The sequence below is a fragment of the Pan paniscus genome, chromosome 5 (genome assembly GCF_029289425.2).
Source record: "Pan paniscus chromosome 5, NHGRI_mPanPan1-v2.0_pri, whole genome shotgun sequence".
Taxonomy (NCBI): domain Eukaryota; kingdom Metazoa; phylum Chordata; class Mammalia; order Primates; family Hominidae; genus Pan; species Pan paniscus.
The window spans coordinates 125,040,781-125,061,744 of record NC_073254.2 but is presented as its reverse complement, the minus strand read 5'-3'; the positions used below and the strand labels follow the sequence as shown (position 1 = coordinate 125,061,744).

The following is a 20,964-nucleotide window of genomic DNA, read 5'->3' as shown; positions in this document are numbered from 1 at the left end:
TACCTATAAAAATAAAGACTGAAGATAAATTAAGCATCCAACTTATGAAAATAGAAAGAAAAATATAACAAAATTAACAAAGAAGACATTATACAAGTGAGATCTGAAAGAAACAAAAAACAGGCAAAATTGTAGATAAAATAAAAGGTAATTATTTGAAAAGGTAAATTCGCGAGATGCCTAAATGAGAAAAAAAGAAAATGAAAACCTAAAATGTTAGGAATTACTAAAATCCAATTGCAGGCTAGGTGTGGTGGCTCACACCTGTAATCCCAGCACTCTGGGAGGCTGAGGCGGGAGGATTGCTTGAGCCCAGGAGTTCAAGAATAGCCTGGGCAACATGGTGAAACCCTGTCTCTACTAAAAAAAAAAAATTATTGGTTGTGTTGGTGTGTGCCTGTAATCCAAGCTGCTCAGGAGGCTAAGGTGGGAGAATCACCTGAGCCCAGGAGGTCGAGGCTGCAGTGAGCCAAGATTCCACCACTGTGCTCCAGCCTGGGCAACCAGAGTGAGAGAACTTGTCTCAAAAAATAAAAAAATAAAATAAATAAATAAAAAATCCAATTGCATATAAGGAGGAAATTTAAAGAATAAGAAAATCTTCTTTCAATTTTTGGCACAAATTAGAAAATCTAATGGAAGTAAATAATTTCTTAGTAAAATATACCAAATCCGATTGAAAAGGAAACAGAAAACTCTAATAGATATGAGAAAACTCTGGACAATTTTTTTAACTACAAAATGCGAAGGGCTTTGGTGTTTATAGCTTAGTTCTATTACCTTTTAAAGTTGTGGGCTCTAAATTATTTTGATCATGCACACTTATTAGTAAGAATTTTTTTTGAACACCTACCCCATTATATGTAAATACACACAAATATACATACAATGTATATTTGTGTGTATTTATAATATCAGGTATATACTAGTATACATTATAAAACATAAAAATAAAAGGTATATAGTAAATAAATATAAACACAAGTTGTGATGTTTTTCCCATGAAAGAAGAAATCTATTATTTATCACTTGAGAGGAGACTACTACTTAAATTCGTATTATGTTAAACTATACAGCAATACAGAGACAGAAAACTCACTAATTCATGAGACTAGAATAATCTTAATAAATTTAATAAAACTTAAAGAGGAAAGTACACAAAAAGTCCTAGTTATGTATGACTGATAAATATGATGAAACTGAATAAGCAAATAATGACTAAAAAGGGTCCCACTTCCACACAGGAATGTAAGAATGCTTTAACTTCATAAAATCTATAGATGTAACTCACTTTATCAATATACTAGAGTAGAAAATTACTTAATTATGTCGAGAGATGCTGAAAACATTTTTGATATAATAATTTAGCAGCCATCCACAGTAAAAACTCTGAGTAAACGAGGAGAAAAAGAAAGCAATTTAAACATGATTATTTACTGAAAAACAATAGCAAACATCAGACTAAACTTGAAATATTAAAGCTATTTTCATTAAATTGGAAGACAAAATGCTTGCTGTCATCAGCATCATTCAACACTGCTTAGGAAGTTTGAGTGTATTCCTAAGAAAAGAAAAGAATAGGTACAACTCTTGGAGAAGAGACAAAACTTTCCCCTAAATCTTTACACAGCTTTTCTCTACAGTAGGCAAGAACCAGTTAAAACTGAAGAAAAAAAATTCATTCAAAATAGCATCAAAAACTACAATACCAAAAAATAAATAGCATAAGGTGTGGAATCTATTATATATGAATACCCTACTGAAGGTTTCAAAATAACTTGAACAAATGGTTAAATATAATCTGCATACTCCCACAATCCCATTCTCTTCTCTGCCTCTTAAGAGTAAGTACTCTCATGAATTTAGGGTTTATCATGTTTTCACATTTTTGCCACACATGTAAGTATCCATACATAATACATAATATCATTTGATGGTTTTAAAAAATTAATATAGATGGAGTAAATTTCATACACTCTGTGCAACTTACATTTTTATTCAACAATACAGTAGGGTTTTTAAAAAAGGAGTTATCCTTGAGATGTACCTCTAATATGTTCACTTTAACTGCCATATCATCCTAAGAATATACTATAATTTAAAAATTCTCATTGACAGACATTTAGGTTTCTAGTTTTTTGTTACTACAAACAATGCTCTAAGTAACATTTTTGCATAATTCTCTTTGTGTGAAAATGACCCACATTGAGAAAACATTTTCAATCTTGATTCGGTACTCGCACAAATACACACACCACAACTCAAAAGTTTATGAAACAAGTTACTCTTACTACATGCAAAGTGCTCTGATGATTTTTATTCTATCTAATTTTTTAAAATTAATAATACTGGTCATAACCCATCAAATAGATCTCAAAGCCACCAGTGGGCCCCAACCCACAGTTTGAAAAACACTGCCATGAAAAATCTACCCAGAAGTGGAGTAAAAAGATATGAACAATCTTCCACCAGATATTGCCAAATTGCTCTATGAAGTGGTAGTGTCAAGAATCCCATCAGTATTGTGGAACGTTCTTCACAATGCTTGGTACTGTCAGACTTTGAAATTTCTGCTATTCAACATGAGTGAAATGATGTCTCATTTAGGTTAGTAATGCCACACAGTTTTTCAGTGAATATTTTTCTTTATGAATTACTATTTGTTCATTTCTGTCAGGCTTTGTTTTTTCTTTTTGATTTGTAGTGCTTTTTGGATATTAATTATTTATCAATTACATGCATTGGAAATATCTTTTCCCACTCTAACTTTGTTTATATTAATGATGCTAGATTGAAATGTCAGTTTGGTTACGGCTAGCACCTGTATTTCACAGAAATCTCCTTCTCTGGATGGTTCTGAGGTAGAGTCAACCAAAAGAGAAACTTGTACAAGATTTGGAAGTGAAGAAGTCATTATTCTTGGACCTGGCCAGACTTGGTAACAGACACAGACCTGCCCAGCAGGTCCCAGCTGTTCTCTCTCTGGTGCTCTGTGCTCAGCTTGTTTTCCCAACTGTTGGCCCTGCTGACCAACACCAGCCTGCCACTGGTCCACTCGGAGGCAGCAGTTTCCACAGGCCTCTCCAGAGACTCCCTCTTCCAGTTCCCTTTTCATAGTCACATGTGCCTGGCTTTTTGGAATTCTCTGAAAGCTCTGATTTGTACCCCCCAGCCCAGTGCTTCTGAAGACTGGTTAATGACTATTTCTCTAAAACACTGACTCTTCCATTGCCCTGCAACTCCCACATAACGTATAAGGTCTAAATCCCTAATTTCTACAGATACTTTGAGTGGTTTTATCTGTCTGACTGAAACCTTTGCCTGGTAGAAGTTTACATTTTAGAGCAGTCAATTTTATTAATCTTATCCCTTATGGTTTGTACTCTTTGTACCTTCTTTTAAAAAGATCTTTCCCAAACCTAAGATCACAGGAATATTATCCTGTATTTCCTTCTAATATTGTTGTAAAGCTTTCCCTTATGTCTTTAAAAATGGTATAAGGTAGGGGTCCAATCTTACCCTTTCTCTACAGATAGACAATTTTCCCAGGACCATATATATACAAAATAAATTTAATATAAATAAGGTAATCCTATTATTCCAAAAAAAAGAAACATCTCTTTATGAGAACAGTTCAAGTTGTAACTCTTGGCCGGGCGCAGTAGCTCACGTCTGTAATCCCAGCACTTTGGGAGGCCGAGGCAGGCGGATCACTTGAGGTCAGGAGTTTGAGACCAGCCTGGGCAACGTGGCAAAACCCAGTCTCTAAAAAAAAATACAAAAATTAGGGTGTGGTGGTGCACATGTGTAGTCCCAGCTGCTTGGGAGGCTGAGGTGAAAGGATCACCTGAACTTGAGAGGTGGAGGTTGCAGTGAGCCAAGACTGCACCACTGCACTGCAGCCTGGGTGACAGAGTGAGACCCTGTCTCAAAAAAAAAAAAGAGAGGGGAAGGGAGCGGGGAGGAGGGGGAGGAGGGGGAGGAGGGAGAGGAGAGGGGAGGAGAGGTGAGGGGAGGAGAGAAAAGTTGTAGCTCTTAATCTGTTATTTTAACCAAATTTCAAAAATTAAAATGCCAATGTGAATTTGGAAGAATCTTTATATAAACTCTTCAAATTTATCAGAACAGAATTTGACTTGCATATCCTTATTATGTAGAATTTAAAAAGTCTAGCTGGAGACTGCTGAAAACTTTGTGATTCCCCTAGATTGTTACTGGGGTTTGGGATGCAGAACTAGTATTTCAGTGGAAGGATTCAGCAGTGCAAGTAACAAATTCAGTGGAAGGATTCAGCAGTGCAAGTAACAAAATTTTCTGTTGATCAGTCTTCATCTTGATCAGCTCTTACTCTGTTCACACAGGAACAGATTGGATGTCATAGTTAGCAGATATAAATCATGATAATTTATATTTAAGACATTTAAGCATAATTTTTAAAATTTAAGTGACGTTAAAATTTACAAGTGATACTCTGAACAATATAATAATGTTCATTTAAACATCTACATACTTAATATTAGAGGCTAAATTAATTTCCTTTTTAGAAAGGATATCAAATTTCTAAAATACTACCAAATTATTACAATACCCTTGTACCGAAATCATACAGTAAATATATGAACTAATTTCACCAAGGCCACAGTCTAAAGCAAGAAAGCTAAGTTACTTCTTAAATCCATAATTTCTACTTGAACTATTATTAGAGTTGCTTCTGGAACTTTTTTTCTATAGGCATTATTTTATTATTTATTATAATCAGCAATCAGAAAATCAACCTAAAATTCTGATTATTTGCCACTTGGCTTCTGACCATTCCAATAAGGCATCTTGGGAGACCTATGCAGCGCCAAATGAAGCTCAGCTCCACACAATGTCTGGCAGAGGGTGATGAGAATGGCACATTGTCTGCCCAGTCTGAACAGAGGTCACAGCAGGGAGAGCATCTGCTAAGATAATGTGAATGAAGGAAACAACTATAATTGCCTCATTAAGAGATCCCTGGCCAAATAATCACAAGAAGAAAGGACTTGGATAACCATCCTAAAATTAGGCTATAATAAAGAAACTTGGGATAGAATTAAAAATACAGAAGAATTAAGAAGACTTGGGTATTCTACTGGTTTTACTAATTTCCTTAGTCACCATATGGATGACTGAAAATTTGGATGCAATAGTTTAGTTATTTAACTCGAGCCTCTGCCAGTCATTAGTAGGAAGTACAAGATGCAAATTCACAGCTGTCCAGGATACAAACAAATGTAAAATAAAGAGTTGTGGGGAATTTCTTACAGGGACCAAAATATAGAAACTAAGAAGGGATATCAACTGATCTATAGTTCGGAATTACAATGAAAAAAAGCATACAAGTAAAAGATATAAGGAACATTTTAAAGGGGAAAGACAAAATTTAAAAGAGCAGTCTCAAAAAGGCAAAGGAGAAAAATGAACAAATTGTCTCTCCCTAATCAATTTACCTTCTTTTACTTTCTACCTCCATCTTTTAAAACTATTTTTTTCCCAAAAGTCAACATTGTATAATTACAACTAAATCCTCAGTCACTTCATATTACCATATGTATATATTTTATGCAACAGTGTTGATAAATTAAATATTTCATAGTAAAAGCTGAAGTAAATATTTTCCCAATTTAAGTTTAAATTAAGCATACAAATGCACACAAGACTAAAATGTATTGATATTGTGACAAACTGTTTTTACATTTCCTGATAATTTGAGGGTAAGCTATGTGAACTTAATTTGTATTATGCAGCTAAAATTTATTATTCTATAAATAGTACCTTGAAGTAAACTATAGTGATTAAACTTTTCTGATTCCAACAAACACAATAAAATTAGCTTGTTATAACCATAAGCCAGGTTTAAAATAAGCAAACTATTTGATGACTTTGATGTTTTGCAACCAAAATGTGCTGGCTAATTTTTCCATTCCATTTACCATTCTGGTCTTTAAACTGCCTTAATCTCCTGCCCTCAGATGTTGACCTTGTAAGAATAGGGGTCATAGGTCAGAATAGACAGACCTCAAAGGATCTAGACTATCAATTCATGCCTGAAAGATTTCTCTGCCACAATAGGAACCTACTAAACAGCAAATTCCTAAATCTAATCACACAAGTATCAGGGTGAAACAGTTATTTATTGGTATTTGTTGATCTACATTTCAAACATCTCTATCATCTAAAAAGCATTTTTATTTTTATTTTGCGAACAGAATCTGGGATATAATACACATAAAAAATAAAATCATTGACAGAATTTTAAAAGTAAAACAGATATTCTTTAATAAAATGACACCATAAACCTAAACATGGGTTTTTTTCTGTTTTCAGGAATGCTATGGAGATTTCAAAAATATAATACTAGATTTCCCAAGCATAAAGTACCTGGAAAAATGTCAAATTATACCACTGAGATAATGAGTGGAAGAGGTTAATATTGCTGTAGAGGTGGGTGGGAGTGGGGCAGAATTACCACTAGTTAGTTTTCAGCTTACTTGCTCTAAAACTGAATGAGGGCAATAAATAAATATTTTTCTGTTTAATAAAGAAATGTGAATTTACAGCACCTCAATAAGGAAGCCTACACTGATTTTCGTAATCCCAAAAACAAAAACCTAATGGCTTCTAAAACTTTCTTGCAAATTTAAAGAATTTGAGGCCACAAAATTATGGCTCTACAAAAATAACTTTACTATCACACATCTCCACTTTCTTTTTTAAAAAGGCAAGTTAATTCATGTGAGCTAAGAATAAATCAGACATAATTGGTTTCTGTTTCTGTTCATCTTGGTCTTTCTGATCATAAATGATAAATACACCATGATGTACCATTTTAGTACTGACTACAAGGAATGTTAAATTTCACAATCAATTTTTAAATCTAAATAAGTAGCATCTTAAAAATGATAAGTTAACAAATTCTTCCAATATGATCAAACTAAAGAAATTCCCCAAGCTTCCAAGCCAAAAGTAGTAACATCAAACATCTTTTTTTAAACAGTCTATTAGCCTTCTTTCTAAACAAAATATATTACCACTTTAACTCATGTAGAAAATCAAAAAGCTTACTCATACTAACGTAGTTATAAAAACTAAATATTGAACAAAATGAAATAAAAGCAGCAGCATGTATTATTTTCTAAGTTATTTTTAAAAATTCAAGTCAACACTGCATTATTATGAATGACACTTCTTGGAATATGTGGTTGGGTCAAAATATGTGGAAGGTTAAGAAGAACAAAAAAGACAGTCACTACTCTAAAAAAATCGGAATTTAAAAAGGAGGTAAAAAAAGAAACCACGAACAGTTAAAAATTACAAAGCTATATGTATACAACCAACATATACACTACATATCCATGCACTTTGTGTTCTTTAAAATTATACACATTTTTATTCACCAAGTATTAAGGAGTAAAAACATTTAAACTATATATGAAAAAGATTTCCAGACCATTTTAGTCTAAATCCTTTTTACATATTTAACATATCTGTTAATATAAATGAAAATTATATTATATATTTAATTATGTACTACAGGCGGACATGATTATTTCATATAAATAATAGAAATCAACTGTGGCAAAGAAAATAATTCTACCACCCTCACCCATAATTTCATTATGTTGGAAGTCACTCACTCTTTTTCTTCATAGCAAATCATGTTTTTAAAGAGAACAAAAAGTCCCAAGTATAGGCTAGTTTTATAGAAGAAATATAACATTTCTTAATTTTTTATTAACAATCTTCACTTTATTATAAAGACAGCTGTATAGACTCGTTAAATTTCTTTACTCTTTTTGTAATGAACTTAAGAAAAACTAAATAGAAAAAACAAATCGAAATTATTTCGTTTGAAATGTTAAGAAAACTTTTCAAATGTGGAGGATTTAAAATAAAACAACACAATATTTACTACCTTGAGTAACTAGAGAGTTGTAAGTGGACGCTAAATTAAGCAGAATTTTAAGAGAGAATAAAATAATCCCATTTTCTTTTATAAACAGTCTACTAATAATTAAAGTGGAATCTTCAAAATTATTTTACATTTTTTTTGCCACAGGGAGTAACTCTTCACAAAATATGATTCTACCTTACATATAAACATTAGAATTGAACAAATAAGTTCTCAAGTGATGAAATCATATTTGGAATTTGTTAAACATATTAATACCATGTAATCAAAACTTTGAAATTTCAATTTTTAACCAAAAATGACAGAAACTAAACTTTCTAATCTGAAAACATTTCAAGAAAAAGGATATTCTTTTCAATAAACGATGTTTGAACAATTCATATTACACATAGCAGAAATGAACCTCTACCTAGGCCTTACACTTTATATAAAAACTAACTCTAAATGGATCATTGATGTAAACAGAAAATGTAAAGATTGATAAATCATCTTCATTCAAATTAAAAACTTTTGTTCTAGAAAAGATATTTAAGAGATTGAAACGACAAGCCACAGTCAGGGAGAAAATATCTGCAAATCATGTATCTGGCAAAAAAAACTTACACAAAGAGCTCTTGAAGTGCAATAAGAAAACACACAACCCAGTAAAAAATGGGCAAAAGATATGAAGAAACAGTTTGTCAAAGAGTATATGAGGGTGACACAAAAATACATATAAAGATGCTTAATATCAGTAGCTATTAAGGAAATGAAAATTAAAACCATGATGAGATATCACCACACGCCTAACAGAATGGTTAAAAAAATTTTTTTTTTTTTTGAGGCAGGGTCTTGCTGTCACCCTGGCTAGAGTGCAGTAGACTGATCACGGCCCACTGCATCTTTGACCTCTCAGGCTCAAGTGATCCTCCCATCTCAGTACAAGTAGCTGGGACAACAGGGATGCACCACCATGCCCAGCTAATTTTTTTACTTTTTGCAATGACAGGGTTTCTCCATGTTGCCCAGGCTAGGTTCAAACTTCTGGGCTCAAGCAATTCACTGGCCTCGGCCTCCCAAAGTGTTGGTGTTAAAGGTGTGAGCCACCACACGGGGCCAAAATTTTTAAAAATTGGCAATACCAAATGCTGGCAAAGATAGGTGGCAGTTCGAACTCTCACATACCAGTGGTGGGAATGCAAAAGAAAAATAATTACTCTGGAAAACAATTTGGCAGTTTTTTATAAAGTTAAACATACATATATGACCTTATTATGCAGCAATCCCACTCCAAAACTGAAAACGAATCTTCACACACTTGTGCATAAATGTTTATGGCTGTTCTATTCATAATTGTCACAACTGGACACCACTCAAATGCCCTTCAATAGATTAATAAGTAAACAGTGTTATAGCTATAAAATGGAATACTATTCAGCAAAAAAGTGAACTACTGATACACTCAACAGCTTGGATGAATTTCAAAGATTATTATGCTGAGTGAAAAAATGCAATTTCAAAATGTTACACACTGTATGATTCCACTTACATGTCATTCACAAAAACACAAAACTACAGTGAAAGAGAATAGGTCAGAGGCTGCCAGGGGTTATAGGTGGGGAAGGGGTAACCATTATAGATAGAGGGAGATTTTTGGGGGTAATAAACTTTCTGAATCTGGATGATGGTACTGACTACAGGAATGTATATGTGTGTTAAAATTCATCTAACTGAATACCAAAAGAAAAAAATTCAATTTTCACTTTGGGAGGCCAAGGCGGGCGGATCACGAGGTCAGGAGATTGAGACCATCCTGGCTAACACGGTGAAACTCCGTCTCTACTAAAAAAATATAAAAAATTAGCGACGTGTGGTGGCGGGTGCCTGTGGTCCCGGCTACTCGGGAGGCTGAGGCAGGAGAATGGTGTGAACCTGGGAGGCAGAGCTTGCAGTGAGCCAAGACTGCGCCACTGCACTCCAGCCTGGGCGACAGAGCCAGACTCCATTTCAAAAAAAAAAAGAAAAAAAAGAAAAAAGGTCAATTTTACTATACGACAATTTAATATTACGTATATATTTATATACAGAAATATACCAATGCTTACTTCCAAATTTAATATAAATTAACTGGAATTCTAGCTTTCTGGTACATCAGCAGACCAAATCAATTATTTAATATCATTATTTTAAACATTTTGTAGGCCATAAGGTCAGTATGAAAGTATCTTATACCAGTAAGAAAGTACTCAAAAAATGATGAGGACCCATCAAAAGGACACAGAAACCAGCCTGAAGGGGCTCCTACTGGTCAAATCTGGGAAATTTGAGCAGTAAAATAAATAATGGTGGTTACAGATTATAACTTTCAGAAAAATGCAGAAATCCATGGTTCAGACTAATATAATAAATGAAAATTTAAAAGTTTGATGGTGAATGGGATATTTACATAGTCAAAATATCTCCCCACAAAATGCTTATTAAAAAAGGAAAAAGAAGCCACTTTAAATATGTAAGGTGGGCATACATGTTTGGCGGCCATACCTAATTTTTCCTACCTTTTTGTATTCTAAAAATTTTCATAATAAAAGTCAAAATAAAATAAAATAGAAGGAAATAAAAATAATCACAGGAAGTATTAGGGGAAAAACAGTATAACAGAAATTAATCCAAGAGGCAGGGTGCAGTAGCTCACGCCTGTAATCTTTGGGAGGCTGAGGCAGGCGAATCACCTGAGGTCCGGGATTCGAGACCAGCCTGACCAACATGGTGAAAATCCATCTCTATTAAAAATACAAAATTAGCCAGGCACAGTGGTGCACACCTGTAGTCCCGGCTACTCGGGAGGCTGAGGCAGGAGAATTGCTTGAACCCAGGAGGCAGTGGTTGCAGTGAGCCTAGATCAGGCCATTGCACTCCAGACTGGGCGACAAGAGCAAACTCTGTCTCCAAAAAAAAAAAAAAAAAAGAAAGAAAGAAAGAAAGAAATTAATTCAAGAGCCTGTTCTTTGAAATACAATACATTATCTTATCAAGAAAAAATAGCAATAGGAAATAACTAGAGAATCAAATATTTTATAAGATTTTCAAGGCTGCTTCACATAATTGTACTAATAAACATAAAATCTGGATCAAAGCACAATTTTATTCTCATTACTAAAACTGTCTCAGGAAATAACCATGAAAGAAATCAAGAAAGTTATCAAAGATCTTTGAAGTTTTTTAAACATTTGGGGAGCAAATCATGCCTTGGTAACTGTTCCAGCCATCAGCTGACAAAGATCCATTTCTTGCTACCACACTGTCAAATCTTGTTTTCTCATGGTGTCAGTTTCTATGCAGGAGTCTCTACGCTTATTGAATATTTTATTGTATGTTGTCTCTACACCATTTTGTAAAAACAAGCAGCACATGGAAAACTGGAATTGCTAATCCTAGTGACAAAAATTATGGACACCCTTTGCTTAATAGAAAGTTGGAAATTATTAGATATTAAGTGTGTCAAAGCTTTAATTACAATAAGACACACAGTAAGAGTAAGGAGTTGGAACAGTTATTCACTTCTGACCACCACCACCTCGTACCTTGCCAGATCAGTACCCCAACTATAATTCTTTGACTCCACTGCAACCCACACCCCATGTGTTTACTTACCACCTTTTCAATGTCTTCACTCTTTATACAGTTTATATTCTATCATCCATCATTACATTTGCTGCCCTGCATACATCTCCAGTGCCCTTTGTCATTCTCAACTAGGAAAAACCTCAACTCTAGTTAAATCATTTTAATGACTGTTTTACAGCTGTAGCCATGAAGTCAACAATGGCTGGAGAAAAAACACAATCACATTAACTGACTTTAAATTCGTACCCACTATTCTTATGTGGGTCTTTGGCACAGCCTGAAATTCTACCTCTTTTCCATAATGTGTTCATTCTTCTACTTTATACGTCTTTCTTGTTAAATTTCCAAACCTACTCTTCTACCATCACTCTCAGTTGATGACCGTGCTTCAAATTCAAAGAAAAAAAAACCAGCATAAAAAGAGAAATCTCGCCTTATCCTACCTTCATATCTATCTACCACCTGCATCTGTGCCCATAAGCTACGCCTTTCCTCCAGGTTTGTAAGAATGAACCTTCTGTACTCACATGATCAGCTCCCCCAGTTGTGCTTTAAATCCCAATACTGTCACCCACTCAAGGAAATCACTCCAGTAATCGTTCTCCTCTCTCCTGCATGTTCAATCTTTCCTTTGCACTAGACCATTCCTATGAACATATAAACATGCTATAATTTCTTCCATTTAGCCACTGCTTTGTTTCTCTCCTCCCATTTATTATAGAAACACTTCTCAAAAGATTGTCTAAACTTGCTGTCTCTGCTTCCTCTGTTTTCATTCTCTGTATTGAACACAACCCACGAAGGCTTTCACCCCCACCAGTCCACTCAGCCCGTTCTTGTCAACCTCAGACCTCAATAATGACTTCCGTGTTGCTAAGCGGTCAAGTTTCAATGGTTATCTTACTTGATCATTTCACCATCAGCACCATTTAACATACCTGATACCCTTTCTTGAAATATTTTCTTTCTCTGACTTTCCCTCCTATTTCCCACCTTCTTACTTAGTGCCCTTTGCTGTTCCTCCCTCTTCTTGACTCTTAAATGCTAGAGTGCCCCAGGGCTTAGTCCTCTTCTTACCTATGTATACTCGCTGTGATGGTGATCTTATTTCCTCTTGTGGCTGTAAATATCATCTTTTTGCTAAATGTTGCCAATTTTTTAACTCCAGTGCTGGAACTCCATATAGTGCATCCATCTGCCTAATATACATCTTCACTTGGATGTGCATTATGTATCTCTAATTAAATGTCTGAAACTATACTTTTGATTTCAGGCTCCTTCTGTAGGTTTCCCCATCTTGATAAATAGTCCCTTCATCTTTCCTGTTGTATAGGCCAAAAAACCTTGGATCACCCTGGACTCTTTTCCTCTGATAGTCCAAATCTAATCAATCCATCAGTAAATTCTATGGTCTCTTCCTTCAAAACATATCAGAATTTTTGTTCACCACTTCTACTGCTACTACCCTTGTCCAAACCACCACTACCTCTTTTCTGTATTATTGGAACTTCTTCTTTAGTGGTCTTTCAGCTTCTATCCTTGCCTCTCCACATTGTGCTGTCATTGCAGCTGCCAGAATGATACTCTGAGTAAATCAGATCATGTTACTTTTCAACCTAAAATTTCCCAATGACTTCCTATTTTCTCCAGAATCAAAGTCCTTAAAATGGTTGACAAGATCCAATATGAAAAAATGTCCTGCCATCTTACTCTTCAAATCTCAACCTCCACTATTCTCCCTCACATACTGATTCCAACCCAGAATTGGAATGTAAAGCATTCTAGAACTACTTTGTTAAAGATTTTATCTAAAAGACATGGAAAAATAAACGGCTGTTTTATTTTACTTTGCTTTACTTGTACGTATTTAAGTATGTATGCAGGTATTATCTCCATGGGAGCAGAAAACCACTTTAATAGCTAAGTGTATCATTAAACTTTCACACACATTCATGGACTTTCTTTTGTACAAAATGAGCTCCTAAAAATGTCAATGAAAATGGAATTTATTGTTTCACTGGATAGCTTTTCAAACCAATAGGAAAATATGCAATAGGCGACAAGTGCTACAGAGATAACTGGTTACCAATTTGGAGAGAAAAGAAAACCTAGACCTTTACAGTCCTTTCTTCAAAAGCAAATTAGATTATAAAGAGAAGAGATACTTAAGTGTAAAATATAAATTAACTAAAATAATACTAAAATCAAAACAGTGTGGTATCAGCAAAAGAAGAGACAAGTAAATCAATGGAACAGAATAGCGAGCCCAGAAATAGACCCAGATCAGTATAGTCAACTGACTACACTGACATTTGTTTAAACATTTGAAGAAACATTGTTTTGCTTATCTGTCTACAATAAGTTGGATAAAAAATATGATGGAGAAAATATACAATGGAAAAAAGATGTGATGCTGGAACAACTAGTGCTGTAACAACTGGACATCCACATGCAAAAAAATTTATCTAGACACAGATTTTATGCCCTTCACAAAAATTAACCCAAAATAGACGAGACTTAAATGTAAAATGCTAAACTACATGATATGGTTTGGATCTGTGTCCCCACCCAAATCTTACGTGGAAACTTAATCTCCAGTGCTGGAGGTGGGGCCTGGTGGGAGGTGACTGGATCTTGGGTGTGGTCCCTCATGAATGCTTTAGCACCATCCTCTCAGTGCTGCTTTTGTAATAGTGAGTGTGCATAATATCTGCTTGTTTAAAAGTGTGTAGCACTTCCCCCCACTTTCTCCTGCTCCAGCCATGTAATATGTTCCTGCGTTCCCTTCGCCTTCCACCATGATTGTAATATTCCTGAGGCCTCCCTAGAATCTGATGCTTCCATGCTTCCTGTACAGCCTGCAGAACCGTAAGCCAATTAAACCTCTTTTATTATTAAAAAAAAATAATAATAATACTAAAAACATAAATGAATATAGTGTATTTTTAATTTTGTAGTTTGGAAAATGAAATAAAGTCAGGTAACATCAAGGAGAGTCACAGACTTGTCTGTAAAAAATTCAAAACTTCAAAATACTTTTTAAATACTATCATTAAAGATAAAATATATTTTACAAGCTAAAAAAATTTCTTATTTTTTATTTGAGAAAAAAGATTCATATCCTAAATATATCAAGAGAACTTAGAAATCAATAATAACAAACGAACATCTCAATAGAAAATGGTCAATGGACAAGAAATGTACAATTCTTAGAAGAAAAAAATGAAAACATATAAAATATATTCAACCTCCAAAGTAATCAAATAATGTGAAAAAAACCACAAACAAACAATGAGCTACATCTCTAACCTATGTAACTGGAAAAGATTAAAAAAAGACAACATTCAATGAGCTGTCTCACTTTCAGAGGTGTTACATACTGGCCCGCTAATCATTTCTGGAGAGTAGTTTAGAACTAGGTATTGAAATTTTTAAAATACGTATTTTTTTGATCCAGATTTTCACTATTAAGTATTTACCCTAAAGATATAATCAGACAACTTTTCAAAAATGTACATCTAAGAGTTCCCACAGTGGTGTTATTGATCAATTCAAAATACATGAGGTAGCCTAAATATCCACTCACATATTATTCTTTAAATTATATTTTGGTACATTCAAATAGTAAAATTTATGAAGTGATAACAATTGACATGAAATATTCTATAATATACTATTAGGTGAAAAAAATTACAAGTTTCAAAATACCATACATATTATAATTCCCACCTCTAGGATTTCAAGTGATTTTTTCCTCTTTACGGTTTTTATATTATTTGGACTTTCTATACGTGAGCTGTCTTTCAAAAACAGACAAAACAATAGGTACATTTTCATTTGAAAAAAGAGGTGAGGTGTTTGGCAAATTCTGGGTGTAAAAAGGGGCACCTCTATCTATTGGGAACTTCAACTCCTCAACTGGGGTCTCAGAACAGTCTGGTGGAAAAGGTGGTCAAGGAACTATTCAGTGCTTAATGCTGAAGGCTCAGTTCAGTACATTCTGCAGATAATTCAAACTGCAAGATAGCCTATATTTCTGATATTTAATATATTCTACATGATGGTGGTTTCCTTTGGCTAGACAATATGAAATGCAGTAAGATGAAAACATTTTCAGAAATCCTTTCCAAACACAATAAACTGATAAATTAACAAAGTAAAAATGATTACCTATCTCCCTTTGGTTTTCTTTTCTGTAGTGTCTTCCCTTTGGGTCTTCTTTCACTTCCTAAACAGGGGCTCCCACCAGGTCCTGTTACCCGTATTGACTCAAGGCCTTTGGAAGATTTTTTAAATGTGAATTCCACTGGTTCTCCTTCTTTTAGGCTTCTAAATCCTTCCATGAATAGTTTGCTCTGTAAAGAGCAGAAGAGGGTGGGGGAGAAAAAGAGAGATCAAAATTATCATTGCTTTATAAATTATCTCTATAATTTTAACAAAGAAAGATACTCTGTCATGCATTACAAAAGTATAAAGTCTTAAGTTCAGTGAAACATATACCATTTTAAAGTTTCTTTTTGCAATACTGGCAGTGGGAGAAAAAAAATTTTAAGGCAATTTGGCAATACTTAGAAAAATTAAAATGTGCATATTCTTTGTCCCAGCAATTCCACAATTAATAATTCTACTACAGACATACACAAAGGCTCAAAAAGATACCACAGCACTGATTGGTAAAAAATAATTACATCTATCTGAACATCTATCAATGGGAAACTGATTCAATAAGTTATTAATATAATAGCACCATATAACATTATTAAGCCATTAAGAGAAGTTTTATTAGTTCTACATGTTCTAATGTAGAAAGATAAGCATGTCATATTGTTGAGTTAAAAAAAAAAGAGTTAAAGAACTGTGTCTACCATAATGCTATCTATGTAAAATTTTAATTTTGTTTATTTATTTTTGATATGGGACTCACTATGTTGCCCAAGCTGGTCTTGAACTTCTGGGATTTTCTAGCCTCAGCCTTCTGGGTAGCTGAGATAACAGGCACATGCAGAGTCCAGCTAAAGTTTTTAAAAGATATATGTTTATTATATAGAGATGTGGTCTGAAACAACAGACACTAGAGTCGTTTTCTCCAGTCCCATTCTAGAAAGGTAGCAAAGTTTTCTGGTATATACATTACTGCATCGTTTGAGCTTTTTATAATTTGAAAGGAAATCAGATTTCATATTTGAAAGATAGCTGATTTTTTGTAAAAATAACAATGTTCACCAATTACAAAATTGTTGATTTTGGTTTCAAATATTATTTGGCTCTTTCAATCCTCTTTTCATCAAAGTCAATGTGCCAGTTCAAAATATACTAAAAATAATTCAATCAGTAGTTTTATTTATTTTTTCAAACCCCTCTGTGTACATTTTACAGATCTAATTTAGAATATCATGTAGTTTTTAAAGACTCTCCTGAATTGGTGGGGCAACAGAAATAAAACATGATGGTAGAAGTCCTTAGTTCAAGTCCAGTTCTTTAAATAAACTGCTATATTGCTTTGAATAAGCCATTTGCTGTCGTTTCTGTTCATTTGTAAATTCAAAAGATTTGAGTTCTGAGTGACAACAAGACCACCAGAAAAAGGTTTTGTGGTCAAGTAAGTTTGTAAAACACTGTATGTTGTTTCTCTGTGAGAGACTCATATTAGCATATTAAAGTCTCAGGAATGTTCTCACCTCCCCAACTCCCACAAAACTAAAAATCTTTTTTAACTCAGCAGTTTCCTGACCTAATTGATCCCAGAGCCCCTTCTTTAAGTACAGATGACGAACATACTTAGAGAAATATTGGACCAGAAAATCTTCAATTCTCCAAGTCCATGACTCTAAAGGCAGCTAAATAATTACATGTAGCCAAATTATTACATAGAATAAATAAAAACAAAACTTCAAAAATTCATTGCAAAAGGAGACCATTCATTGTGAAAGAAAGCAAGACAGCCCATGAAAACAGGGTTATTAACCTGCTTCTAGTGCAGGTCACCTGACATAGTGAAATCTTTCATGTGGAAGTCTGCAATTTGGCAGCACCTTTTCTGCTCTCTGATGAAATGTTGGGGGAAAAAAAATCACAACTGCCTACATTCTTTAAAATAATAAAGTATTATTATTAAAGCTATTTTAACATTTCTAAAGCATCTTCTCATTTTTTCCTAAGCTTTCTCCTCACTAATTATAAATAGTTATTTTGCTTTCATTTCCTTTCTCCCTCTCCACTCAAGAAGGTACAGATTATTTCTCTTTCACAGATGAAATGGAGCATAGTTCAGCTACTGAAATTATGAGAACAAAGAAACAGCATTTTTTATTAGAGCTATCATATGTTCATATGTTTTGTTTTGGCAACAAAAACTCTATCACTGGGCTAAGCGCGGTAGCTCACGCCTGTAATCCCAGCACTTTGGGAGGCCAAGGCGGGCAGATCACCTGAGGTCAGGAGTTCAAGACCAGCCTGGCCAACGTGGCAAAACCCCGTCTCTACTAAAAAAATACAAAAAATTAGCCGGGCGTGGTGGCACTCGCCTGTAATCCCAGCTACTTGGGAGGCTGAGGCAGAAGAATCAGTTGAACCTGGGAGGCGGAGGTTGCAGTGAACGGAGATCGAGATCATGTCACTGCACTCCAGCCTGGGCAATGGAGTGGAAACCCTGTCTCAAAAAAAAACAACCAAACAAACGAACAAAACTCTATCACTTATCTCCTCATAGCTCTTAGTGCACTTTTGTAGGAGTTGGTGCATAGTTCCTAGTGAACTCAATTAAGCTGGTATACTTTCACTTAATTTAATTTTCCATTATTATGATTTTTGATAGGTATCTTATAAGTGAACTGCTTTTCCAAATCTAAAGTAAAATTCCAGCTCTTACAAACTAATAAATTCTAGCTGTTCTTCATGATATTCTGAAAGAATACTTTAAAAAGTTCTATCATATATGTCCCCCTCCCCAAATTAGTCCATAAGGCAATTTAGTTTCATAATACTTGGCAAAAATATATATATATATATAATATATATTATATATATATATCCATAAGAAACTATAATGGCTTTGCAAGAAAAAGACAAGAATTCACACAGAATACTCTGTCTTTGCTATTAGACCAAAATAGCTGCTACATAGGTGGAAAAGATTGTTGAAAGGTAAGGAATTAGCTCCCTGTATTTGTTCCCCCAAAAATCAACTTATCCCCTTAACTTGCCAATTTTTATTGAAGGTTTCTCCATTTTTCCAATTACACTGGTTCCAATGCTTACTTTTACCCAAACCGTTTATGGAATCTTGTTTATTTTTGCTTCCTATCTCTCCTCTCTCATCTGCCCCATCCACTTCATTGGATTGCTATCACCCTACTTCAGGTCTTAACTATTGCTGGGATTCAGAAAACAATACAACAAAAAAGAAAACTTTAGAAGCAGAAGTTTTTCTCTGACCTTCTCCAGTCTTCCTGTTTCTCAGTCTCATTTCCCCGCAAGGCTAGCCATAGAAACTGGAATCCCTCTTCTCCAAGGTAGGTTACAGAACCAGAACCCCTTTTCCCCAAAGCCAGCCATAAAACCTAAAAACATTACTCTAATTCCATCCCCACTCGGACCTTTCTGTGCAAAAACTGACCTACCTTGTTTGACTCTGAGTCAGTAAAACCTCCAATCAGAGAAGATCCTGCCCATACCCAAAAGGCAGGAATGCATGCTCAGAGAGGCCAAGAAAAATCTAGACAGACAGACCTTGCTGGGTTTCCCTACTCAGTCTGTTAGCATTAGATCATACATAATCTTTTTGTCCAATTATATTTCTTTACAGCTGTCTATACTTTGTTAAACATATGCCTAAAAATGTACAATTTCCCCTGAATTTTTGAATCATCATTCTGGAGGCTCCTGTGTCACGGTAAAACTATGATCAAATAAACTTGTAAGCCTTTTCTCCTATTAATCTGCCTCTTGTCAGTAATTTTTAGTGAATCTTCAGAAGGCAAAGGGAAAGTTTACACTATCTTCTACCAAGATAAGTGTAATAGTTTCTTCACTGGCATCTCAGCATCACAACTGCTCATTACTCTACATCATCTTCCATACCTGCACATTCTCTCTCAATAAATCTTAGCCTGTTAAGTCCCTTATCTCAAAAATCTACAATTCTGCTCTTAGGTTGTAGGTGAGATCCTTCATAATCTTACCTTACTTACATTTTCCACTTCATTTCCCATTACTCTAAAACACAATCCCTCCATTAGTAAAACTGAATAACTTATATTTCTCTGAATATTTTCTCATTTCTGTATTCTATCTTATTCCAGTCGGGGATGTACTCTCCTAGTCATGGCTTTCTATTAAAATCTTACTTGGTAAGACCTCAACAGCAAGGCAAAAATAGACAAAAAAGACTTAAACTAAAAAGCCTCCTTCTTCACAGCAAAAGAAATAATCAACAGAGTGAACAGACACCCTGCGGAATGGGAGAAAATATTTGCAAATTAGTTATCTGACAGGTAGATTAATATCCAGAATATACAAGGAACTCAAACAACAACAAAAAATAGTGAGCAAAGAACATGAATAGACATTTTGCAAATAAGACATACAAATGGCCAACAGGTGTATGAAAAATGTTCAACGTCACATCACTAATCATCAGAAAACCACAATGAAATATCATCTTACCACAGTCAGAATGGCTATTATTAAAAAGATGTTAGCAAGGATGTGGGGAAAAAGAGAACTCTTATACACTGTTGGTAGGAATGCAAATTAGTACAACCTTTATAGAAAACAGCATGAAGATTTACCAAAGAACTAAAAATGGAATTACTATTCGATTTAGCAATCCCACTACTGGGTATTGACCCAAAGGAAAAGAAATCAATATATCAAAGATAACCACACTTGTATGTTTTGCACAGCCCTATTCACAATAGCAGACATGGAATCAAACTATTTATCAATGGATGAGTGGATAAAGAAAATGTGGTGTATATATATACACAATGGATATTATTCCACCGTGAAAAAGAACAAAATCATGTCTTCTGCAGCAATATTAACGGACTGCAGGTCATTATCTTAAGTGAAAAAAGCCAGGCACAGAAAGTCAACATGTTCTCACTAATAAGTGGATGCTAAAAAATTTGTACGCATGGATGTAAAGAGTGCAATGATAGGCCAGGCGCAGTGGCTCACGCTTGTAATCCCAGCACTTTGGGAGGCCGAGGTGGGCGGATTACGAGGTCAGGAAATCAAGACCATCCTGGCTAACACAGTGAAACCCCGTTTCTACTAAAAATACAAAAAAAAATTAGCCGGGCGTGGTGGTGGGCGTCTGTAGTCCCAGCTACTCGGGAAGCTGAGGCAAGAGAATGGCGTGAACCCGGGAGGAGTAGCTTGCAGTGAGCCGAGATCCCGCCACTGCACTCCAGCCTGGGCAA

General features: G+C 34.7%; 1 protein-coding gene across 5 annotated transcripts in view; it reads right to left on the bottom strand.

The window, feature by feature from the left end:
• LIN28B (lin-28 homolog B) overlaps positions 1-20,964 on the bottom strand; it is a 142,746-nt gene that overhangs the window by 41,621 nt on the left and 80,161 nt on the right. For all 5 annotated transcript variants that reach the window (XM_034962621.3, XM_003824348.7, XM_008978080.6 and 2 more), the window contains one exon: positions 15,710-15,894. In XM_034962621.3, coding sequence (XP_034818512.1) covers positions 15,710-15,894 — 185 coding nt within the window. The remainder of the gene's footprint in view (positions 1-15,709; positions 15,895-20,964) is intronic.